The 26,085-nt window shown below is 39.9% G+C and overlaps 2 protein-coding genes across 7 annotated transcripts in view; one reads left to right on the top strand and one right to left on the bottom strand.

The window, feature by feature from the left end:
• LOC129721044 (hemicentin-1) overlaps window positions 1-26,085 on the bottom strand; it is a 57,201-nt gene that overhangs the window by 6,783 nt on the left and 24,333 nt on the right. For all 3 annotated transcript variants that reach the window (XM_055673133.1, XM_055673134.1, XM_055673132.1), the window contains exons 2-3: window positions 16,494-16,700; window positions 15,721-15,930 (exon numbers count right to left, since the gene is read on the bottom strand). In XM_055673133.1, coding sequence (XP_055529108.1) covers window positions 15,721-15,930; window positions 16,494-16,700 — 417 coding nt within the window. The remainder of the gene's footprint in view (window positions 1-15,720; window positions 15,931-16,493; window positions 16,701-26,085) is intronic.
• Window positions 1,706-4,816, top strand: LOC129721047 (uncharacterized). 4 transcript variants are annotated; one of them, XM_055673137.1, is made up of 2 exons: window positions 1,706-2,002; window positions 2,075-4,816. In XM_055673137.1, the coding sequence occupies exon 2, from the start codon at window positions 3,228-3,230 to the stop codon at window positions 4,398-4,400; it is 1,173 nt and encodes a 390-aa protein (XP_055529112.1). In that variant the 5' UTR covers window positions 1,706-2,002; window positions 2,075-3,227; the 3' UTR covers window positions 4,401-4,816. The 4 variants fall into 2 exon arrangements, with proteins under 4 accessions (XP_055529112.1, XP_055529116.1, XP_055529113.1 ...); XM_055673138.1 differs by having other exon boundaries at window positions 2,063-4,816.

Raw genomic sequence — 26,085 nt, 5'->3', positions numbered from 1 at the left:
TTGATTGAAAAGTTACCAGGACCACTAAGGATAGAGTGGGCAATGTTTAAAGGGCGATTTTCTTCAGTGACGCTAGCTACATTCGGTGATTTCATGTCAGGTTTGGTAGAGGCGGCTAGTGAGGTAACATTTGAACTGCCATGTTTTTATAACGCGCGTAGAAAAACATAAACCTAAAGAGAAAATTTTCCACCAAATGCATTCTGCTGAATCTAAACCTAATAGAACGAGTGACTCTGCTGAGTCAAGCAAGCCTCAAGGAGGGTTTGGAAAAGTATGTTCCTTGTGTAATCATCTCGGTCATCGTGTAGCTGAATGTGCACGTTTTAAATCGCTAAGCGTAGAAGAACGATGGAAAATTGTACAGCAAAAGGGCTTATGCAGAACTTGTATAAACAATCATGGTAAGTGGCCCTGTAAGTCATGGAAAGGATGCGCCGTAGAAGGGTGCAGTGACAGGCATCACACCCTTCTCCACCCAGTTTCCTGAGACGAGGGATCATCCGACACTCTGCTGGAAAAAACGGTTGCAGCAGAGCTTGGCGTTGGTGGGAAATCAGCACCTCTAACGTTGCAATGGACAGCCAACATGGCACGCGAAGAACCGAAATCACTGCAGTTGCAGTTGCTGATAGCAGGAATAAAAAGTGCAAAGAAGCGCCAACCTTTTCAGGCGCGCACAGTAAGCAATTTATTACTTCCGAAACAAACTATTCGGTACACTGAATTGGCACGATGATACCCTCATTTACAAGGTCTACCACTTGACGACTACGAAGCAATACAACCACAATTACTGATAGGGTTGGACAATCTTCGCTTGATCGCCCCGTTAAAGTTACGTTAAGGGAAAGGTACCGAGCCAATTGCAACCAAATGCAGACTGGGATGGAGTGTGTATGGATGCCGCGCAAACCGATCAATGCAAACAGCAACCGTTCATTTCCACCTTCGCGCTATTTCGGACATAGATCGTGAGTTAAATGAACAACTGCGAGAGTATTTTACAATCGAAAGCTCGGGTATTTCAGTTCCGGTTGAAAAATTAGAGTCAGCAGAAGATAAACGAGCGAGAAGGATTCTTGAAGAGACCACACGACGTACAGTGTCAGGATTCGAAACGGGCCTGTTATGGAAAACGGATAACCTAAATTTTCCCAATAGCTACCCTCTGACGGTTAGGCGCCTCGTTTCGCTTGAGCGTAAATTGCAGAAGGACCCAGACTTGAAACAACGCGTCACATTGCAAATAAGGGAATACGAGAGGAAGGGGTATGCTCACAAGGCTACGCAAGCAGAGCTACACTCGACGGAAGCGAATCGTGTCTGGTATTTGCCGCTTGGCATCGTTATCAATCCAAGAAAACCAGAAAAACTGAGACTCATTTGGGATGCGGCGGCAAAAGTTGAGGGAGTATCTTTTAACACCAATCTTCTGAAAGGTCCCGATCTGTTATCTCCTCTTCCTACCGTTCTATACAGTTTCCGTCAATTTCCGATTGCTGTGTGTGGAGACATCAGAGAAATGTTCCACCAAACTAAAATTCGGGAACCTGACCGGCAATCCCAGCGTTTTTTATGGCGCGAATCACCCGTTGAACCTCCCACGGTGTACGTGATGGATGTTGCCACCTTCGGGTCCACCTGTTCGCAATTTGTGAAAAATCTCAATGCTCATGATTTTATGGAAGAGTTTCCCAAAGCAGGCGAGGTCATATTAAAAAACCACTATGTGGACGATTTGTTAGACAGCTTTCGAACAGAACAGGAAGCAGTTGATTCCTGTACAAGTTGTAAAGTACAAGTTTTAAATCAAATTGGAGAGTTCTCAAACGACGCTCCCAAAGATTTGACTTTAGACCGCGAAAGTGTGGCGGAGTCTGTTCTCGGAATGCGATGGATTCCATCGGAGGATTGTTTTACCTACACGTTCAACCCTCGGAAAGATTTGCTGCCAGTAATCCAAGACGATCATATTCCGACAAAACGCGAGATACTGAAGGTAGTCATGTCACTCTTTGACCCACTGGGCCTACTTTCTTTCTTTCTTGTTCACGGAAAGATTCTCATACAGGATTGTTGGACGACCGGAATGGCATGGGACGAGCCAGTAAACGAAGAACTTTTCGGGCGCTGGAAACGTTGGACCAGTTTCTTTTCTCTACTGAACACAATCCGGATCCCAGGTTGTTATATTCGCACTTCTTCGGAAGAAAATCAAAATTTACAGATTCATGTTTTTGTGGATGCCAGCGAAATGGCGTACTGCTGCGTTATCTATTTCCGACTGGAAATAAACGGAAATGTTGAGGTTTCGTTAGTGGCCTCTAAGACAAAAGTTGCCCCGCTCAAAACCCTCTCTATACCAAAACTCGAGTTGAAGGCAGCAGTGCTAGGGGTGCGTCTCATGAACACCGTTATTAGTTCTCACACCCTGACTTTTTCGCGACGTTACCTTTGGAGCGATTCGACCACCGTATTAGCCTGGATCCAATCGGAACATCGTCGGTATCCAAAATTTGTGGCTGTTCGAATTGGAGAAATCCTTATGACAAGTGAACAACAAGAATGGAAGTGGGTCCCTACTAAGCTCAACACAGCCGACGAAGGTACTAAATGGAAATCCGAGCCAAACTTTCGCTCCGACAGCCCGTGGTTTCGAGGTCCCAACTTCCTTCATGAAGCAGCAAACTATTGGCCTGAGCAGAGGCGATTTACAACTACACTAGAGGAAGTATGCCCATCGTTTGTATACACACCTGCGGCACCATCACTTAAAGTGAGCAGCTTCAGTTGCTGGGTGGAACTCAATCGAACTGTGGCCCACGCTATCCGATTCATTAGAAATCTTCGTCGAAAACGAAATAGTATGCCTCTAGAACTTGACGTGCTTCAACAAGAAGAGCTTAATGAAGCAGAGCAAACATTGTGGAAAATTGTGCAAGCAGAATCCTTCCCTTCAGAGATTTCTATCCTCAAAAAACTCAAGGGTCGCCAGATTCACGACACGCAGTCGTGCCAAAATCAAGCCCGATCTACAAAACATGGCCCTTCCTCGACGAAAATGGTGTGTTGCGTAAACGCGGTAGAATAGATGTCGTTCCATTCATCTCCTTTGATACTAAATTTCCAATCATTCTTCCAAGGAGCATTCAATAGTATTTTTGCTTGTGGACTGGTACCATCGCCAATTTCGACACGCAAATTGAGAAACCGTAGTAAACGAAATGCGGCAACGTTTCGAAATACTCAAGCTCCGAGCTCTTATTAAAGAGGTGACATCCAAGTGTATCTGGTGCCGGATACAAAGAGCCTCTCCAAGACCTCCTCCAATGGCCCCCCTACCATCCGCTCGACTAACACCCTTCATCAAACCTTTTACATCTGTCGGTGTGGACTATTTCGGTCTAGTATACGTGAAAGTTGGAAGAAATAGGGTAAAGCGGTGGGTGGCTCTATTCTCCTGCATGACGATCCGTGCTGTGCACTTAGAAGTGGTTCACAGCTTATCGACGGAATCATGCATAATGGCTGTTCGACGCTTCGTCGCGCGTCGTGGACCTCCAGCTGAGTTCTACTCAGATAATGGGACTTGTTTTTCAGGAGCAAGTGGTGTACTGCAACGGGAACTAAATGATCGAAATCAAACCTTGGCTAGAACCTTCACGAGTGCTCAGACGAGTTGGAAATTTATTCCACCGGCCACACCTCACATGGGAGGCGTTTGGGAGCGGCTTGTGCGATCCGTAAAGGCAGCTGTAGGAACCCTCTTGGATGCCCCACGAGTTTCCGATGACGAAACACTCCTCACTATAATGTATGAAGCAGAAGCTATGATAAACTGCAGACCTTTAACTTACATACCGCTCGAATCAGCTGATCAAGAAGCACTCACTCCGAACCATTTTTTGCTGGGCTCCTCGAGTGGTGGCAAGATTCTCCCAACGGAACCCATAAAAAGTACCGCAACCTTGCGTAGCAGCTGGAAATTGGCACAACACTTATGTCAGGAGTTTTGGCGGCGTTGGATCCGAGAATATTTACCAGTAATAAATCGCAGATGCAAATGGTTCAACGAAGTTAAAGACATCGAGATAGGTAATTTGGTTTTGGTGGTTTGTGGTACAACAAGAAGACAATGGATCAGAGGACGTGTATTGGACGTAATGCGCGGTCGTGACGGCCGTGTACGACAAGCTTTGGTACAAACGGCTACAGGGGTGATAAAGCGGGCAGCGGTAAATTTGGCGGTTCTGGACGTCGGTACAAATTGTAAATCCGATCCAAGGCACTCCGAAAGGCCTGACCTACACCGGGATTTACTGGCGGGGGATTGTGACGGCGAAACCCCTCGATGCAGTGATACCGCAAACGCAGTTCTTTGCGACCGCCAGAATTAACGCTTGACATCGTTCTACATCCGTCGATGAGAATCATTGCGGAAAGAACACATAGCTCGGTAGACGTATGAAGTGCACGCTCCAAGTGAAGTTATAAAAGTCTTTAAGTAAAATTATTAAAATTCAATTATTTTATTACAATTATATTTCGATTGCCGAGTCAATTATTAAATTCACCAGTGAAATATTCAGTTCTGATTAGAATATTAAAATGTAAGTTCGATTGAATTTAACCTAAAATGCAAATGTATTAATAAGTAATTCTCCTCATGATAGTGGCCAATGTCGGTGACTCGTGTTACGACACCTTCAATTTATAAGCAGAGTACACCAAATTATTGTAAGTGCTTTTAATATCATGCATACATCCCGAATAATAAAAATAACTGCCTTTCAGTTGAAGTTAATCAAACCAATATTAAGTGCTGATTTTCTATCAAAAGTGGTGATATTCTTCTCCCCCACAGCAACATCCCAGACCTTGAGATTATTTTGCCAAAAGCACGTGAGGAAACATTTCCGAAATCGAATAAATCTTCGGCCAACGAGAAGGTACGGATGCATGACGTCAGTGGTTCAAAAAAGCCGTACAAGGTCCGATGAGACCTAGTTGTCAGTAAGTTTGACGAACGAAGCAGTCTACTTGGTGCTCGAAAATCAAGATGAAAAAGCAAAACCGGGGCATCAAATTCATTGTTCAGCAGCTTGGCTACGAAGGTAGCTTGTTGAATCTTCCGCCGACTCTCCAGTGTATCCAAATCCAACAGCTCACAACGGTCTTCGTAGCAGGGAAGATTATTGGGTCTACTCCAGCGTAAATGTCTCAGAGCGATACGAACAAACCTTCGTTGAACGCGTTCTATTCTGTTTTTCCAGCACAGGTCATAAGGATTCCACATGATGCAGGCATTTTCAAGGATTGGCCGAACTAATGCACAATACAATGCTTTCAAGCAGTATGGATCTGTAAAGTCTCGAGCAATTTTGTTGATGAAACTAAGTTGTTTCGAGGCTTTGGATATGACAGCAGTATAATGTTGATTGAAAGTGAGCTTATGATCTCTCCAAGATCGTTGATCTGATCTACGCGTTCGAGAACACATCCATTTATCTGGTAATTAAAAGAAATGGGCACATGAGAACGATGGAATGTTATGACCATACATTTAGCGATGCTTATTTTGAGCTTGTTTCTGTTACACCATTCAGCAAACGTGTCCAACAGTGCTTGCAGGCGTTGGCAGTCCTGGACAGAATTCACAACAAGGTAGATCTTCAGATCGTCGGCATATACCAATACGCACCCGGCTCTAGCAAAATGGCAATGTCATTGAAGTATAAAGCAAACAGCAGTGGACCAAGATTACTGCCCTGAGGGACTCCGGAAGTGTCGCTAAATGTCCGTGAAACTGCGGAATCCAGCTTAATACTCAAGGTGCGGCCTAAAAGATACGAGCTCAGCCAAGAGGTTAGTCTCTCAGACATACCGAGTTTAGAAAGCTTATGTAAAAGTATTCGATGATCTACTGTGTCAAAAGCGGCCTTAATATCTGTATAAACAGCGTCAATTTGCGATCCAGCTTCCATCTGTGAGATACAGGTGCTTGTGAATTCGATCAAGTTGGTCGACACTGAACGACCCGGCATAAAACCATGCTGATCAACTGAAACATAGCTTCTAGTGCAGTTTAAAATAACACTGTGGACGATGATTTCGAAGAGCTTAGATCCGGCAGAAAGGCTAGTTATTCCTCTATAGTTCCTTACGTCACGTTTGTCTCCCTTCTTGTGTATCGTAAACATTGGCTCACGTTGCGTTCCGTATCTATCGAGTTTTCGCAAATCGATAAATATTTATTTGAAAACCGGGAAAGTTCAAGAAAACGTCCGCGAACCGAATAAAATTATAAAACCAATCTTACTGTCGGATATTGAAAAAATACTTGCTTGTACGTCCTCAGTTCATCTCGCAACTTGGATTTCATTCTATCATGTAGGTTACCAAAACCATTGCTCCAAGTGGATCTAGCAGCCGAATCGTTCGAAGACAATTCAACTCAGGTTAACAAAATCGCGTTGTAAGTGAGTGATTTAGAGCTGTTTCATCTTTTCGATTGCGTAGAAAAGGCGTCGTGCTGCTATCTGGGTGCCCATTAATATTAAGCTTCGTCCGTCCAGCTGGTTTTTATGAATTTCGCAGGTTTCAAATCGAAATGTTTTATAAGAAATAGAATGTTGCTGTTTTTCATTACTTTCGCGGCATTTAGTAAATTTCGCGGCCGATGCTGGATTTCGCGGGATTCGCGGCTTCCGTGAAATCTCGATTTACCACTGTCCCTACTCATGACTCAGCTGAAACATTTGACATCTCTAGAAGCTACTCATTCAGAAGTGTGCGCCATCAAAGAACGGTACCCCGTCGCGTCGAAAAAGGAACATCGAGCGGCGTTTTGTGGACGCCGGATACGCCCGTTCCGGCATCTACAACATTTTGGCACTATTGCACAACAATCAGAGCATCGAAAGAAAGCTCGGTTCCAGACGGCCGATGACCCTGAGCGACAAAAAGCTCCAAAGGATGCTGAATAGGAAGACCTAGGGAAGAGTGACTGCATCGCTGGGTGCGCTTGGCCGGGTCGTCGGTGCAACCGGCCACACAGTGTAAAAGTACCTGGCGATCATGGACATACATATCAGGAAGCGGCAGTTCCGTGCACTGGTCTTGTTGCTGCAGGCAATGACGATGTTCAAGTCGATTTTTCCGGCGAATCGAGACGTGGCGGTGGTGATGGACGATGAGACCTCTCTCACCCTGGATGGCAACGACTAGTAGAGTACTTCGTATTTAACTTCCCCTACGAAGGAAGTGAGATTCGAGGTGGAGGTTCCACCAGGTTCCTCAAGACGACGCTGTTGTGGCTGACAATCAGCAATAAGGGGATGTCAACGCCGCTCTCCTTTCGCTCTGGACTGGTCGTGAACGCGGATATTTATAGTACGAAGTGCCTGCCGGAAGTTGCGTCCTTTATCAAGAAATACCATAAGGGCAATAACGCGATGTTCGGGCTGAATCTGGTATCGGCCGAAGCGATCGTTGAAGGAGATGGAGCGGCTGAATATCGATGTGGTACCCTGGTTGGCGAACCCGCCCAACGTCCCCCAGCTGCGTCCCATCGCGAATTCCTAGGCAAACCTGAAGCGAGAGACCTAACCCAAAATTTTTGGCGCGAAAACTATGGAGGGATTGATAAATAAAACGGAAAAAAGCCCAAAAACATACCTACACGCATATTTTCGTGCGTCATGGCGAATGTTTCGGTTAACTGCTGGACGGCTTTTTTTTGCCATTTTTTAATGGTTTACATCAGCGGTTCTCAACCTTTTTTTGTCCGCGTACCCCTTGGCGATATTTTTCATATCGAGTGTACCCCCTGGCTTGGAATGTTATCGCAGAGTGGGAAAGAGTAGTGGTAGATCATTAAATTAAGTTTTAATGGTAGTCTAGTTCTGGTTTCAGAATAAACTATGGTTTGATTGATTACTACAATCATGTTTTCAAGAGAAAGATTGAACAACAAATGAAGTATTATAAAAAAATTGCTCTGTCCGCCATTACTGATTTTTCTTTCGCGTACCCCCTGAAGGCTTTCGAGTACCCCCAGGAGTACGCGTACCCCAGGTTGAGAAACGCTGGTTTACATGATCCTGACCGATTTTCGGATAACCATTCGTAATGAGTCTCACTTTCGTCGATATATTGATAAATTGAATGCATTTTTTATTCGAGAATGATCGTAAATAAAACTTTGAAACAAACATCTCTTTGTTAATAATTCTTTAAATTATAGACGCTACTAAAACGATAGACTACTATCTTGTTTCAGCATGTTTATGTTAATACCTTTTTCATAAAACTAATGAAATTCATCTTAGAAAATAATATGACGGCTTTGAATAGATTCAAAACTGCTTCGATGCTGAAAATATTCATTTGGGTGGTATTCAGCCATTGCTTAACTGTTTTCCAGGAACCGAAAGTCGCCATTTGAGAGTTAAAAATGCCACGTGGAGTCGATTTCTGGCCGCTGGTCATTATTCAGTTCATTTTGCACCCCTCCGCCCTTTCACAGTATGGAGTGGGTTAAATCATCATAGAAACAATTCTTGCCCTCAAAAACCTCCGGTTCCAAATTCGGTTCCATTTGCTTGATTGGTTCCTGAGTTATGCAGAAATTTGGGTTTGATTTATATTGGAGCCCTTCCTTCCAGAGAAGGGAGGGGTGTCAAACCACCATGAAAATATTTTGACGTAGAACTACGTTTTTCTTTAGCCACATAGGGATGTAAATAGGAAAACTATTAACGAAAAGGGGACGAAATATGTCCCTTTTTAAATGCTTATAAATCGGTTTGTTTTCAACCGATTTCCTTCATTTTTGCAGCAATTGTTTGGAAAATTATACACGCATCCATCCAAATGTAGAAAATTGTTGATTGATTATGCAAACTATTGTACTATTGATAATTGTCAAGCCTTGTTTAAGCGAAAATTACGTCCTCTGATTGGTCGTTATATGATTGCTTCCCAAGCACGGTCGACAGAATCATATACCTTGCAATTGAAAACATGCTATTTGGCCTATATGGTCGAAGCGAATGACCAACACATGGTTAAAACCTCGTTAATTTAATAAATAAATAATTTGGCCTATATAAGAGCCTGTTTCAGCCGAAGCCGCTCATAATAGTTCTGGACAGCGACAAGTTGTCAACAGCAGTCGTCCTTCCTTAGCAGCAGCACTAGCCCTGTGGTTGGTCACCATGTCTCAGTAGCAGCGCGGTTCTTCTTAGCGTGCCTCGCCAAACTGCCATTATTCCCCCACTGTTGAGGCAGCATAAAGATCGTCATCACCAAATCCAAATTTGAACAGCAAAATGCCTTTTTTCAAGGCAAATAAACAAGTCATTTAAAGTTAATAATTTTTGACAACGTAAGCAAGCATTCTGTGCGGATTCTAGCAGTTACATCTGTCGCAGCCGTCTAATTTACAGAAGGTGAAATAGCTTTTCTATTTTTTTTTTAAGGGGGGATTTGTTAGTAGCTTAAGTATTTATGATAAATATTAGTAAATAATGAGTATGTGTGTCCAATCACAAATGGTGACTTCTCAACACTGTTAGAAATTTGTAATTTTAATTGTTAGGATTTGTTTGCTTTCGCAATTAGGACTTATCAATAGTAGGGATTTAAACCTACTTGTCAGAAAAGGGGAAGTAAACTTACAACTAACTTAATTGCTAACTTATTGGCTATAAAGAGAGCTTATCGTAGCAATTGAGGATTGCAACGATTTTTGTCGTTTTTTGTCGAAAATTGTTAATAATTTTATTTGACATAGCTTCTAATGGTTCAACACCAGTAAGTCTATGTAATTCAAGTGTACCAAACCAAGGAGGACGCTTCAAAATCATTTTCAGAATTTTATTCTGAATCCTTTGGAGCGTTTTCTTCCTTGTTGAACAGCAACTTGACCAGATCGGTACAGCATAAAGCATTGCTGGTCTAAAAATTTGTTTGTAAATCAAAAGTTTGTTCTTTAAACAAAGTTTAGAATTCCTGTTAATGAGAGGATATAAACATCTCGTATATTCGATGCACTTGGCTTGTATACTCTCAATGTGCTCTTTGAAAATAAGTTTTTTATAATAAATTAGTCCCAAGTACTTAACCTTGTCGGACCAACTTAAAATAACCCCATTCATCTTGACAACGTGATTATTGTTTGGCTTGAGGAAAGAAGCCCTAGGCTTATGCGGAAAAACTATCATTTGAGTTTTAGAAGCATTGGGAGAGATTTTCCACTTTTGCAAGTAGGAAGAAAAAATATCTAAACTTTTCTGCAATCGACTGCATATGACACAAAGACTTTTTCCTTTTACGGAAATGCTTGTGTCATCGCAGAACAATGACTTTGTGCATCCTGGAGGCAAATCAGGAAGATCTGAAGTGAATATGTTGTACAGGACTGGACCCAAGACTGAACCCTGAGGTACACCTGCTCTGACAGGAAATCTATCAGATTTTGAATTCTGATAGACAACCTGCAGAGTTCGATCAGTAAGATAATTTTTTAAAATTTTGATTAGGAAAATTGGAAAATTAAAAGTTTGCAATTTCGCAATCAAACCTTTATGCCAAACACTGTCGAATGCTTTTTCTATGTCTAAAAGAGCAGCTCCAGTGAAATAACCTTCAGATTTGTTAGCTCGTATCATATTAGTAACTCTGAGCAATTGATGAGTTGTGGAATGCCCATGGCGAAATCCAAACTGTTCATTTGCAAAAATTGAATTTTCGTTGATGTGTGACATCATTCTGTTAAGAAAAATTCTCTCAAACAGTTTACTTATTGAAGAAAGCAAACTGATTGGTCGATAACTTGAAACTTCAGCTGGGTTCTTATCCGGTTTTAAAATGGGAGTAATTTTTGCATTTTTCCATAATTTGGGAAAATATGCAATTTTGAAGCAGCAATTGAAAATTTTCACTAAAAATTCCATTGTGCTCTCAGGGAGATGTTTGATTAGTATATTAAAGATTCCATCGTCACCAGGTGCTTTCATATTTTTGAAATTTTTAATAATTGATTTAATCTCATTCAAGTTAGTTTCAATTATTTCTGCAGGTAAAAAATTCTGGGAAGAAATTAAATCAAATCGACGTGTGACTTCATTTTCAATTGGACTCACATAATTCAAATTTGAGTTATGAACACTCTCAAACTGCTGAGCAAGTCTTTGAGCCTTTTGTTCATTGGATACAAGAAAACGTTCACCATCTTTTAAAACTGGAATAGGCTTTGAAGGTTTCTTAAGAATCTTTGACAACTTCCAAAATGGTTTTGAATATGGTTTCAATTTTTCAACTTTAGTCTCAAAATTTTGATTTCTCAGAAGAGTAAATCTATGTTTAATCTCTTTCTGTAAATCTTTATAAATAGTTTTAAAAACAGGGTCACGAGAACGTTGATATTGACGTCTGCGGACATTTTTCAAACGAATTAGAAGTTGAAGATTTTCGTCAATTATTGATGAATCGAATTTCACTTGAGCCTTTGGAACAGAATAATTCCTGGCATCAACAATTGCACATTTTAATGCTTCCAAAGCGGAATCAATATTCACTTCGTTTTGCAAATCAAGCTCATTATTGAAATTTCTCTCAATATGAGTTTTGTATCTTTCCCAATTAGCCTTGTTATAATTAAAAACAGAGCTCATAGGGTTTAAAACTGATTCATGTGATAAAGAAAAAGTTATTGGAAGATGGTCAGAAACAAAGTCAGCATGTGTGATCAAATCACTACATGCATGACTTTGATCTGTTAGCACCAAATCAATTGTTGAAGGGTTTCTTACAGAAGAAAAGCATGTAGGACTATTCGGAGACAAAATAGAATAGTATCCTGAAGAACAATCATTGAATAAAATTTTGCCATTGGAATTACTTTGAGAATTATTCCATGAACGATGTTTAGCGTTAAAATCGCCGATTATGAAAAATTTCGAACGATTTCTGGTGAGTTTTTGTAAATCACCTTTAAAATAATTTTTGAGCTCGCGTGTGCATTGAAATGGTAAATATGCTGCGGCAATAAATAAAATCCCAAGTTCAGTTTGAACTTCAATTCCCAAAGTTTCAATAACTTTCGTCTCAAGATGGGGAAGAGCACGATGTTTGATTCGGCGATGAATAACAATTGCAACTCTACCGCCGGAACCCTGAATCCTATCATATCTATGAACCACGTAATTGGGATCATATTTTAATTTTATGTTAGGTTTCAAAAATGTTCCAGTAATAATTGCAATATGCACATTATTTACTGTTAAAAAATTAAAAAGCTCATTCTCATTGGCCTTCAATGAGCGAGCATTCCAATTTAATATTTTAATTGTTTTATTTAAAATCATTGCTAAATTTTAAATTAGAAACAATTTTAATAGTAAAATTTGTGCCTATTTGAATGGCTTCAAACATTGATTTTGCCTGCAACATGGCGTTCATAAGATCGAACATTGCCTGTTGCAAAAAAGAAAGTTTACCTGCCGTAATAGGCCCCAGGCAGTTGACATTAGAAAAAATATTTTCGGCAGCAATATTAGCTGGAGTAATAGGTGTACAATTATTTTCTAGCGTGTTTTGTTTACCCATATTAACGGTCATTTTCGAACTACCAACACTAGGCGGTATAATGTTCGAACTACCTGTAACCTGTGCATAAGTTAAACGGGTATGCAAAGGAGTAGGTAAACTATGCGTCACTGGTACGCTTGGAGAATTTTGTTTTGAAGTTGGTTTTAATTGAGAAATTGAATTTTGTTTACCTTGCCTTGCCTTAACAATTGCTAAACGGACTGGGCATTGATAAAAATTTGACATATGGTTGCCGTTACAATTCGCACAGCGAAAATTTTTACTCTCTTTCACAGGACATGTGTCCTTTTTGTGAGAAGAGTCTCCACAATTAAGACATTTTTGGTCCATGTTACAGAATTTGGAACCATGGCCATAACGTTGGCAAGTACGGCATTGGGTGATATGCTTTTCACCTCCGCCATACTTCCTATAAATTTCCCACTTTACACGCACATTATACAAAGCATATGCTTTTTCAAAAAATTTTAAGTTGTTAACCTCATTGCGGTTAAAATGAATTAAATAATTAACAAGGGAAATTCCAGTTCTCTGACTGTTTTCGCCTCGTGATTTTTGTTTCATTAGAATTACTTGGGTAGGGGCTATGCCAAGTAATTCTGTTCAAGTAAGTTTGATCTCATCAACGGTTTGATCGTTGGTGAGACCTTTCAAGACAACCTTGAACGGCTTGGCGTTCTTGGTGTCATATGTAAAAAATTTGTACATCTTGTCAGTTAAATACTGAACAAGACGATCACGACCCTTTACTGAGTCGGCTAATAAGCGGCATTCACCTCTACGGCCAATTTGATAGGTAACTTTAACGTCAGAAACAAACGTTGAAAGTTCCTTTTTGAATATATTAAATTCAGAAGAAATAGTTACCACAATAGGTGAAACTTTCTCCTTTTTTAAAGATTTTATATTTTGTATAGTTTCATTATTGGTAACTTCCATTTCACCAGCTTCTTGCTCAGGCAAAATATCAAAAGGATTGTCACTACAGACACTCGAAGTGTCAGAAAGAGATGACTCTCTTTTCCTCCCCGCAGCGATGCAAGGTTTCTTTTTCCGTCTAGCCATTTCAGGTGATACGAAAAAAGTTAAAACAAATGTTAAATTCAAAAGTAGGTAGTCTTGAGAAAGACTGATGGGAAATAACTTTCAGGTAGTCTTTAAAAGACACACTGACAAAACACAAACTTTGAAGCTATAGGCAGTCAAAGACCAGTCCACAAGCAACCGAAAAAACGTCTGATCTGTAGGACAGTTCAAGACGCACTCAGGTGAAATAGCTTCCACAGTGCATGTTGTCCGTGTATCTTAACTCCCCCACTGTTGGGGCATTTTGAACAGCAAAATGCCTTTTTTCAAGACAAATAAACAAGTAATTGAAGGGTGAAAATTTCCTAGCATCAACTCAAGCAAACATTCTTCGCGGGATCCTAGCAATCAAATTCTGTTGTAGTTTATTTAGTTAATACCTCCACTGTTGGGACAGCAAAAAGGCTGCGATCAACATAACCGATTTTGAATAACAAACTGCCCTGTTAGAACGCATTCACAAAGGCAGTTAATTCGAATATGCAGTACTGATATAATGTCGATTCTATCAATCAGCATGAACAGAATTGCGTCGTCTCTCAACTGCTCATTTGCAACATGATGCAACACGCGACAGCGACAAACGAAATCGCTTGCTTGATATTACAAGCCGTAATACGATAGGGGTAATATCGTTGCGTGTGTGAGAGCACCATCGGTGTTAACTAGCTGAATACAAAAATCAAACGCGAATTGTGGAATAATTCGTCTAAAGAACATTAGAGAATGTGACAACTGAACTGAAAGGCGTGGCCTATTACGTAGCACCCTTCGGCTATAAAAGAGTGTTTCTGGGAAAACTAACTACATTCATTAGTCGGAAGGTGAGCTGGATGGACCGTCCACAACGTTGACAACAGTAGAAGCAGATACAGCACTCAGAAGTAACAACGCGTTGCGCCTGTGGCTGCCTTCAAATTAAATAAATCACTTGCGCTGTGGTTGGTCACCATGTCTCAGTAGCAGCGCGGTTCTTCTCAGCGTGCCTCGCCAGACTGCCATTATTCCTCCACTGTTGGGGCAGCACAAAGATCGTCATCACCAAATCCAATTTTGAACAGCAAAATGTCTTTTGATGTAGAACTACGTTTTACTTTAGCATACCACACAGGGATGCAAACTGAAAAACTGGGACGAAATTTGTCCCTTTTCAAATGCTTATAGGTCGGTTGGTTTTCAACCGATTTTCTTCATTCTTGCAGCAATCGATTGGAAAATTATACACGCATCTGCCCAAATGCAGAAAAATGTTGTTTGACTCTACGAACTATTGCACTATTGAAAATTGTCGCTTGCTTGCTGTGTGTGTATGATATGGTATGATGTGTGTATGATATGGTGTGATGTGTGTATGATATGGTATGATGTGTGTGTATGATATGATATGATGTGTGTGTGTGTCTGTATGATATGGTATGATGTGTATGTATCTGTATGATGTGTGTGTGTCTATGATATGGTATGATTCGTGTGTGTGCTGTGTATGGTTTTTAACTCGGCACGTTCTGCTAACTGCTGAATCCGGTTCACGAAATTCACAACCATTCATTAGTAGACATTATAACTCATTACTCAAGTAAAAATATTGGTTTTATCAAAGTTTTATAGCGCTCAATACAGCCAAAAAAGCGCTATGAAACTTTGATAAAACCAGTTGTGTTACTAGGGTAATGAAACACTCAATGCATTTGTTAATAGTGTACGTAGTTCTACGTCGTTTATGCGGTCGTGTCTTGGATGCAACCTCCTATTTTTTTGCTCCTGAGAATTTTCACATGCCAAATTTGGTTCTATTTGCTTGATTAGTTCCCGAGTTGTGCAGAAATTTGGGTTTCATTTGTGTGGGAGTTCTCCCTTCTAGAAGAGAGGGGGGGTGTCAAACTATCCTAATCACCTTTTCCGGCCCCAAAAAGTCTCACATACAAATTTTCATGCCGATCGTTTCAATAGTTTTCAAGTCTATATGGATCATACAGACAGACAGAACTGCATTTTTATATGTTTAGATATACTCACACTGCACCTCGATCGCATGCTGCTGCAACGCCTTCCCACCCTCGGTGGTGATTTCACACGTGTAATCTCCCGTATCATCCATCTGCACCCGGCTGACCTCTAGGCTGCCATTTTTCCATAGCTGCACCCGCGGTGGTGGCGTCAAATCTGGATACCGCGAGTCGGCCAACAGCAAATCATCTCGGGACCATCGAACGTATCTGTAGGGAGCTTGAAGGGAAGGCAAGTGATTTGTCATAAAACTGAATTGTTATCAACCGGCGGGCGGCTTTTGTTAAATGTTTAGCAGAACTGAATGACAGCCATACATACGAGAGAGCGTTAAATTGCTCTCATCCGATTGGCGATGAGTGTGCGAGCCGAGCATTCACAACATGCGAAGTGACTTTCTGACAGCAATTGGGGGATAATTGAGTTAAAGAAAGTGGTTGTGGCCGCTGCTGCGACACGCACCCGAAAACTGACACATTGATGGAATAGAAACATTCGCCTCTTGAGTACATGTAGCGGTTAAAACAGAAGACAAATTAAGCTATAACTTGTCGTTGGGTTGGAATGTCGGGTATGAGGTGAAGCAATGTGGATTAAATGTGTATCGATAGCGTGTTCTTTGTGTCAAAAGTGGTCCAACGCTTCTTGTCAGATCTTTCACATTCGACACGTGTTTGGTATGGTGATGCCACTGGAGATTAATAATTGACATTCCATTTCGGAAGCATGCCAATTAGAATAGATTTAATGTTGCTATAATAAATCAGGAAATTGAAACTTACAGTTTTGATAGCACGGTAGTAGCACCGTTTCGTTTTCGTAGGTCTTGACCGTTGTCGGCACGCTCTTGAACTGCTGATACTGTCCGTGTACCATTCTATGGTGAAGCAGAGCTGAAATTGTGGGCATCAGTAGGCAATAGGCGAGCAATTTATTTGCATCCATGTGCTTGCTCTTGGCTGAGATCATTGTACCGATCATGATGATCACTGAAAAGTAAAATAAATAGAAACAAAACAAGGTTTAAACACATGATCCAGCCAGGGGCCGCTGAAATTGAATATCACCGGCTTCGTTGATGGATTACGTATTTTATCCTTCACGCGTTCCGTTAATTCAAACAACTGCTTGTCAAGGTCTGGAATACGATATCAGTTATTTCTGGAAAAGCGTGTGCTGTTTAATTTGCATATGCGCTTTTTAAATGCAATGTGTCTGCGTGAATGCAAAACACTTGCATCGTTTAATGAACATTACCAAAAAATGGCTTGAAATGCATACATAGGGAAGGTATTTCAACGAACAATTTTAATAACAATCAACCTATGATGCAATTGATGATATCAAACGTCTATACGAGTGTGTTTAGTTGTTCTTAACATATCTTACACGCAGAAACTCAAGTTTGAGCATTGGCTTGTTTGCAAAGGAGAAAGAGACTTATGTATTGAAAATTATATTTTTATGATTACTTACTAATTTTATTATCCAACAACCATCGAATTCGGTGATGTTTGTAACAATGTAAATTTTCTAGTCTAGTAAATTGTACAGATTTTCTGTAAACCCTTCGGTATCCTTCCTTTTCTTTGGTAAAATTTTCAAAATTGCTGCCAAATACCTATTTTGAAAATATTTCGTCAAATTTCTGAGTTGTTGAAGTCTTGGGAATTAGCTGCGCAGGATTCGGAAAGAAACCGTTCAAGTTAATTGCTGTTTACGGTTTCGACTTATACCGTTTGCAGATAATAATTTCGCTGACCCGGAGTTAACTTATGTTTGCCCAGAGACCCCATTATAAACTTCTGGGCCCGAAGTCTTCGGGAAAGACCCGGAGAGGTGGCAACCCTAGGTGATATACATTCGTTATCCAGGTTTTAAACCTAATTAAACAGTATTGATGTGGTTTTTCGTGTATCGTTTCAAATACAGTACACATATAATTCCACCGCTGTTTTAGTGGATTAGTATAGTAGATAGACAGAAAGGCCCAGAAAGTCGAGTTTTTCCGAAAAGTTTGTTTCAAAATAAAACTAGGTTTCATGCGTTTCTAAGACATTTGGCATCCAAGCCTTCTGTCATCGAATGCCAAACAATCTTTGCCGGTTACTTCTTGCAATAAATTTTCATTGAAGACTAGAAAATTGATCTGTTTCTGATACGTCTTGTTACTGAAAATATATTTCATATTTTTGATTTCTAAGTCCTATCCCATCTTTGTGGAATCATTTCACCTTTAACGCGAAACGTCACTTTTTATGTTTTAGCTTCAGTGAAATGACACTCATAATAACTCAGATTTCACACCAGATGTCACTTGGTAACGTTTTCCGTACTTACGTGAGTCCCGTAATAGGGCTGTATCCACTTCACACCGATTTCACAGTGAAGTGACTTCCGTAACACTAGAGCCTCGGGAAACAATGAAGGTGAAGGCCCATTAATGACCGTCTGTACGTATTGAGGCTCGAGGGCAGATCGATTCTTCAAATATAGCCTCATTACCGTGTACGCACCAACAAACAATAAAACCGACGACATAAAGAAAGAGTTTTACGAGCTTCTTAAGAAAACATATGGAGAGTGCCCACAACACGACATAAAGTTCGTCATCGGAGATATGAGCGCACAAGTTGGACAGGAGAAATTCTTTCACCCAATTATTGCCTCAAGCCTTCACTCTACCACCTACGACAATCGCCTCAGAGGAATGGCCATCTGTAGTACCCATTTACAGATCTGAACATTCAAAAGGACACCTGGAAACACCTCGATAAAGAGGCCTGCTCCCAGATCAACTACATGCTGATCGACGGCCAGCACTTTTCAGGAAACGATGGACAAGCTGGATCAGGTAAGATATGGTTTATGAAGCCAATCCCCTTTACGGGATTCAATGACCAAATCTCTTTGGGCTGTAAAAAGGCACTATTAAAAAACCATGATCTGCTTTCAAATAATGCACCACAGGTACACAGCAGATGTACCGTGGTCTCACTTTTCATATTACAAAAGCGACAGATATCATCCTGAACCCGGCCAATGTTTTTCAAATGATATCTGCTCGGACAGTGCCCCGTTACTAGGCCTGTACAAAGAGCTCTTTTGTTGAGCTCTATAAACTTTATGGAATGACTAAGTTCGTCTGCCTTCTCATTCCCACCAATGCCACAATGTCCTGGAATCCAGTATAAATTTACTGACATGAGTGTCGCAATGTAGGAATACATTTCCAGTCAATCTTGGATGTAGATATTTAAGCACCAATTGCTTTCAACGCTGCTTGACTGTCAAAGAAAATACAAATATTTGCATGTTCGTTTTTCCTAGTCAAACAAACTTTTGCACATTCAAAGATTGTAAAAATCTCTGCTTGAAACACTGTTGGCCAATGTCCTATAGCCAATGAAATAGTATTTCCAGGGCCGAAGATTCCTGCACCAGTTTTTATACCTTTTTTAAGCCATCTGAGGGAAACATCGTTGAGCCAGGACGAACGTCTGGAATTCCGAATTTCGATATTCACCTTCAAACAGATCCTTGACAAGTTCCGAGACACAAAAGGTAGACAAATCATCTATTCATAGACTTCAAGGCAGCGTACGACTCAGTGCAATGCAATGAGCTGGAGCAGATTAGGCTTGAATACGGTTTCCCAACGTCGTGCGACTCTTGACACACACATTATGCGTCAGGAAAGCGCACATTGGAAAAAAAGAACCCAAATTCCCACTAATTAGAAGCCGCTGGGCTGGCAACCTGAAATATAGCATTTCTTATGTAAAATTGGTCAATAAATCGATTGGTGATAGTTTAATCCTGTGAAGGGCACGGAAAAGGGACTATAACTCCGAAAATACGCAAAAATAGGATGAAAAGGGTAAAAAAAAAGATTTTGCGTGCCCTGCACAAAATAAAACAATCACCAAACGATTTATTGACCAATTCTGCAAAAGAAATGCTTAATTCCAGGTTGTTCAGTACCGCGGCGATTATTTAGTGGGAATGTAGAGGCAGGTGTGTAGTGGAGCATCTCTATCATCACGAAGTCTCACATGTTTCTAGACTGCGCGAACAACATCGAAATCATCGCTGTTAATCGTATAGCTGTGGAGAAAGCCTTTACGGCTCTCAGAAAGAAAACTCAGGAGTTGGACTAACCATAAACCCTGCCAAAACCAAGTACTAAATACATGGTGGTTACTGGTTGGCAGAGAACGAGGCAGCATAGGTCCTCCAGCCTACAGGGTCCGCACGAATTTTGCGCTCACAAATCGCTAATTTTCCCGGTGGCGCTCTACGGATATAATTCGTGGACGTGGAAGGAGGTTGATTGGCGAGCGTAGAATCCTGCGATCAATACTCGGTGGCGAACAAGAAACGCCACACCCAGGTGCAAGAACCACGACCTGTACAAAGTATACAAATACGCTGATATTGTCAAGCTGATGAAAAACAGCAGGTTACAATGAGTTTGTCACGAGGCACATGTGGCGGATGAACGACCGGCAAAGATAATATTTAGCAGAGATCCGGGTAGAGGCCGACGACTTCCAGGCAGACCTCGCACGCGTTGGATGTGTGCTGTCGACGATGATGCCTGAGCAGCGGTTTCAAATAAAATGTAGGACCAGACAAAAAACCCGTTGCGTTCAGTTATGGGGAGCTTAGCATTAAATTTGTCCGTACACAAGCCTTTAACCAAGTTTGCAGTATGCACTGGTGCACCGTCTAATTAGAACTCATAGTGGTCATCTTCCAGATGGTCTCGAGGCAATGGAATATAGAAAGGTACGGAGATGGTTTGAGTCTCGGGTTTAAAGGGCTTCTTTCTTGTTAACAGTGATGACGTAGAAGTCAAAAAACAATGCCCAAAAATCAATGTTCGGTACATTTTTTTCAAGAAATTTTCACAAGTTATGACAGTTTATCGCTGAAAACGCCTATCTGCGTCGTTAAACAATGCGTAACATAATTCTTAATGGCATTTTCGTGTTTTTGGAGATCTACGTGGCAACCCCAACACGTGCTTCTGTTTACCATTTTTTCGTTACTAATGTCGTTCTCATTTTCGCGGTGTAGCTACCCTTTTTCCGTGATATACTTTGCAGCTTCAAATAAAACATTTTCAGTGTCATTGCATGGGTATGCGTAATAATGGGATAGCTGTCAATTCGTTTTGTTTTGGTCATTATCGCATTCGTCATTTTGTCTCGTTTCCATTTCATATGTCCATCTCGCAAATGTGCTGAGAAAAAATTTACCTGACACTTTACCACGTGGAACGAAAACCAAAACAAACCAGTTTTGACACATACGTGTGAATGTGTTGGTAACTTCCTACAGTACACTCTGCTTTTTTCGGGTGTCATCAGTGACAGAAAAAGTGTAGGGAGAGACAGAAAAAGGGTAGCACGAAAAATCAAATAAAACATTTTCGGTGTCAAAAGTGTCGTTTGAGTGTAGCTACACCGCGAAAACGAAAACGACATAATACAGACAAATGTCTTCTTCTTCCTCACCTTTGTATACCTCATTGGTCTCGAGGTACGATGCTGGGTTCGTATTAATCGTAGGTTCGAGTCTCGGTTCGGGAGAGACCGTTAGTTTCATAATAAACGGCATCGATTTTTTTAGGCCTTAGTCGATGAAAACCAGTGGATGCTTACCGCGCTTGCAAGCTGCCCTCCAAACAATCAATGAAGCTGCACTCTGGAATCGAGAAGCACTCTTCTAGAACTCCGAAATATTGTCTCTTGCTAATGCATACAATCGAACATTTTGTGCATTGTGTGTGTGAGTGGTCCAGGAAAAATAGTTTGTCATCAGAAAAAGAGTTGGTGATCAGCCGTGGAACCGCAGAAATATCATTTTCGCTCTATCGAGCCTCTTTTTCTGAGCAGACTTAGAAACGCCGTGAACTAAACGCTACTTGTAGGCCCTAAATCTATGGTCAGTTGCCGGAATATTGTCGACAGATTCAATATATATACAATATTGAGATCGGTGGCAAGTTTTCGAACTAAACATTGCTCTTTTTTCTCAGATACGCTCCCTAACAACTTTAACGACCTGCAGTGTCCTTGCAAATCGTGGCCGACCGGATTTTCTATGGTCCTTCAAAAAGGATATCTCCTTATACTTTTTAGTTATTTTATAAACGAAATTTTCTTCACCGTGATCACCGGCCGAAAAGCGCTTTACTACGACTTCCCAAAATTGTGTTTGGTGTTGGCTCCATGCGTATTTGTGAGTGCATACATAGAATACTTCCATGTAATATACGAAAGCAACGGGAAAGCAAACAAACTTGTATTCGAATATATTGAACACGGTGTATTGTCTTGTCTATAACAAAGCTCTATTTAAAGAAATGTAAAAATGTTTGAGTTAAGAAATTCAAAATTGTTTGAATAATATGTCAAAATTCAGCTTAAAAATAAATATACGAACTAGGTACCACCTATTTTTCGCAAGATTTAAGGCAAACCGAAAGTTATATTGTTTAGAATGCATATTTCATTGTTTTTACGGTGATTTTACTGAGTTTTATTCCTTTTGTGTAATTTTTTTTAAGATAATTAGGGACATAAGCAACTATAAAAATTTTCTCTTAACATCGAGAATAACTTTTCAAACAACAGAATCGTTTTCTGTAATAGAATAATAACGGTGGTATGACATATTTTCTTTGAAATACCAAAGGATAATAATGCAAATACTTTGATAATGACGAACAACTTTCTTCATAGCCTCAACATTCTATGTGGCGTCGCACACGTAACAGTTAAAAATCTAGATTTCAGACCCTCTCCCCCTTATTTAAGTAACATTCGATCCCTCCCCTATAATTACCTAACTCTAAACTACCTGACCCACCTCCCTCTAAATGTTCAATTTCGAGCAAACAACACAGTTACGTAATACTTTTGTTTTTAAGCCCTGTTTCGAGTTCCAAGCGAAGTGAAAATCTCATACAAAATGTTCAAATGTTCATGCGCGTGAAAAATGCAACCTGCAAAAACTTCACTTTGTAGGAACTGTGAGGGAACATCCATAAATGACGTAGCTTTGTTGAGGGTTTTTCTGACACCCCCCCCTCATCGTAGCATTTCGTCACAAAATTAGGACCCCCCTCTAGATAATTACGTAGCTTTATAACAACCCCCCCCCCTCCCCCCATGATAATTTTTTTTTGCAAATTTTCTTATCAAAAACATACATTGTGTCAAAAATGAACAACAAAAGACAAGGAAGTAATAAAAATAACCCAAAACAGTGATAAAAAAGAACAATTAGAAAAAAATCCAATTTTGTTATAGTTTTATATTTGCTACGTAGCTTGGCTTGACCCCCCACCCTCTCCCTCGTCACCTTTCGTCACAAAACTGCAAACCCCCTTCCCCCCCCCTGTAGAATGCTACGTCATTTATGAATGTTCCTTAAACAAATTCGATCCAGCGAAATCGAAGGTTGTGGATCGCATCTTTTTCACTTGGGCTTAGGGTAAGGAACGGCTTAAGCAGTAGCGCCTATTTTTATCAGTCGAAGAAAACAGGCCTAAAACTCCTGCATTTTGATCAATATCGACAATTTCAATGATGGAAACGAAAACTTTGATTGTCTAGCTGTCTTACGAATATAAGAAATACCTTTAATCACAAAGTTATCTGTGAACAACCACCATTTGAAACAAATCGACCTATATTGCAGCCATTCAGGAGCCCTTTCGGGTGCTGAAATAAAACGCCTGCAAAACATATGGAAGCTGCTTAAAATAGGTTCGGGGTGATTAGAATAGTGTCCCTCGATTGGTCACTTTAATTGACTATTGTTAAAATTTAGTTTTACAATCTGAAAACAAACTCTGACAGACAAAACGATAGAGAACATATTGATATACTACTGTTTGAATTTCAGCCAACACATTTCGAGTATTTCGTCTGAATACACAGGCGGTTCCTAAAGCTGCTTAGAACATGTTTCCTACCCTACTTTTTTCACGCAAGTGAAAAAAAAAACCTAAATTAATCCACCTAGCGGTCAGACTCAGCCTTTTTCATTCAAACTTATTATTTGTAAAAATAGATTTACATGGATGCTTCAATCCAATAAGTGTGTATTCACTTTTTGGGTTCTCAAATAATGATGTTGTAATAGAAGTATAAAATATGAAATTTGACGTAATGTAAATAGCGAAATAAGAGAAATGACTCTTAATTTCGAACAATTCAATCACGAGCGATACAGGGAACATTCAAATGGTACGATACCACATTTAAATTATATTGTGGCCACATATATTGATCAAAGCAGGTATAGTTTTAAATAGCCTATGAATTTCTTTTCTTTCCATAACGTTTAAACCACATATCAAATTGTTATGAAGTTTGTTATTTATAAGTTTGAGAGATGACTCGTTCGTATGTAACTAGTTATGTTCAAATAAGTCGTGTAATCTTTTAAATAATAGAATTTCGTTGTTTTATTAACAATTTAATACATAACGGTTGCTTAGTTCGATTATAATCAAATGAAATGGGAACATATAGGGCAGCCAAACTTTGAAACCACGTGTTAAATCATAATTCATCAGTTAACCTTTAACTAGCCCGTCCATCTGAAAATCGGTTCAGCAATCTCTGATAAAAGTGAGTGAGTTTATGCATTAATCGGAATATGTTTCTTTTCAAAGCTTGATTTCACATTTTTGAACATAACAGGCAAAGTAATAGTCCGATTGCAAAAAATCAATAGGGCCTTATGGGGTAACTAGACCTTTCATATGACACTGATTTTGTGGAAATCGGTCCAGCCATCTCTGATAAACATGCGTGAAATTAAACAGTCTTCAGAAGACGTTTCTTTTCATAACTTTTGAACCACATGTTCAATCTATATAAAATTCAAAAGTTAAGGGTTTTCAAAATAGCCCGTTCATTTGATACCAATTTAATTGAAATCGGTTGTGAGGTTTCTGAGATATTGATGTTTCGTGATTTTTACCTTTTTAAACATAACCTTTAAAATAAAAATCTAATTACAATGAAATTTAATAGGGTCTTATGGGGCAACTGGAACTTTCATTTGCAATTAATTTCATGAAAATCGGTCCAGCCATCTCTGAGAAAAGTGAGTGAAAATAAAAATCTGCACATACACACACACACCTACATACATACATACAGAAAATGCTCAGCTCGTCGAACTGAGTCGAGTCATATATGCCATTCGGCCCTTTGGAGCACTTTCATATCTTCGGTTTTGCAAGTGATTGCTATACCTTTCTAGTAGAAAGGCAAACAGTTAAAAAAATTATTAATTAGGATTTAAATATTCGTGCTGAAGAAATAGCGAAATAAAAGAAATGATTTTGAATTTCGTACACTTCAATCACGAGCAATACCGGGAACGTACGAATAGCACAATACCAAATTTGAATTTTGTTGAGGCCATATGTTTTGATCAAAGCAGTTACAGTTTTAAATTGTCTTTGAATTTCGTTTCTTTTCATAACTTTTGAACCACATATCAAATTGCTATGAAATTTTTTACTTGTGAGTTTGAGAGACAAGCCGGGGGAACCTATAGGAAAGCCAAACTTTTCATTTGACACTAAGATTGTTGAATTTAGTCCAGCCATTTTTGAGAAAACGAGTGAATTTGAAAAGTCACCGGAACATATTTTCACAATTTTTGAACCACGTGTTTAATCACTATAAAATTCATCAATTAACCTTTAACTAACCCATTCATTTGATACCAATATTGTTCAAATCGGTTGTGTAGTTTCTGAGATAATGAAGTTTCATGATTTTCATATTTTGATACATTACAGACAAAGTAAGAGACCGATTACATTGAAATTCAATAGGGTGTTATTAGGCAGCTAGACTTTTCATTTGACACTAATTTCGTGGAAATCGGTTCAGCCATCTCTGAGAAAAGTGAATGAGTTTAAGTAGTCTTCGGAATATGTTTCTTTTCAAAGCTAGATTTCACATTTTTAAACATAACAGGCAAAGTAATAGTCCGATTGCAAAAAAATCAATAGGGTATCATGGGGTAACTAGGGCTTTCATATGGCACTGATTTAAGATAGCCCGTTCATTTGATACCAATTTTATTGAAATCGGTTGTGTGGTTTCTGAGATATTGTTGTTTCGTGATTTTCACGTTTTTAAACATAACCTCTAAACTAAAAATCCGATTGCAATGAAATTCAATAGGGTCTTATGGGGCAACTAGACCTTTCATTTGCAATTAATTTCATTAAGATCGGTCCAGCCATCTCTGAGAAAATCGAGTGAGATTGGGAGAGCGTTACATACACACACATACACACACACACACACACACATAACACACACATAC

This window comes from Wyeomyia smithii, chromosome 2, assembly GCF_029784165.1.
Source record: "Wyeomyia smithii strain HCP4-BCI-WySm-NY-G18 chromosome 2, ASM2978416v1, whole genome shotgun sequence".
Taxonomy (NCBI): Eukaryota; Metazoa; Arthropoda; class Insecta; order Diptera; family Culicidae; genus Wyeomyia; species Wyeomyia smithii.
This window is presented reverse-complemented; position numbering and strand designations above follow the sequence as displayed.

Coding starts and splice junctions, on each gene's coding strand:
- LOC129721047 (XM_055673137.1), top strand. CDS start 3,228: ATGCGGCAACGTTTCGAAATACTCAAGCTCCGAGCTCTTATTAAAGAG.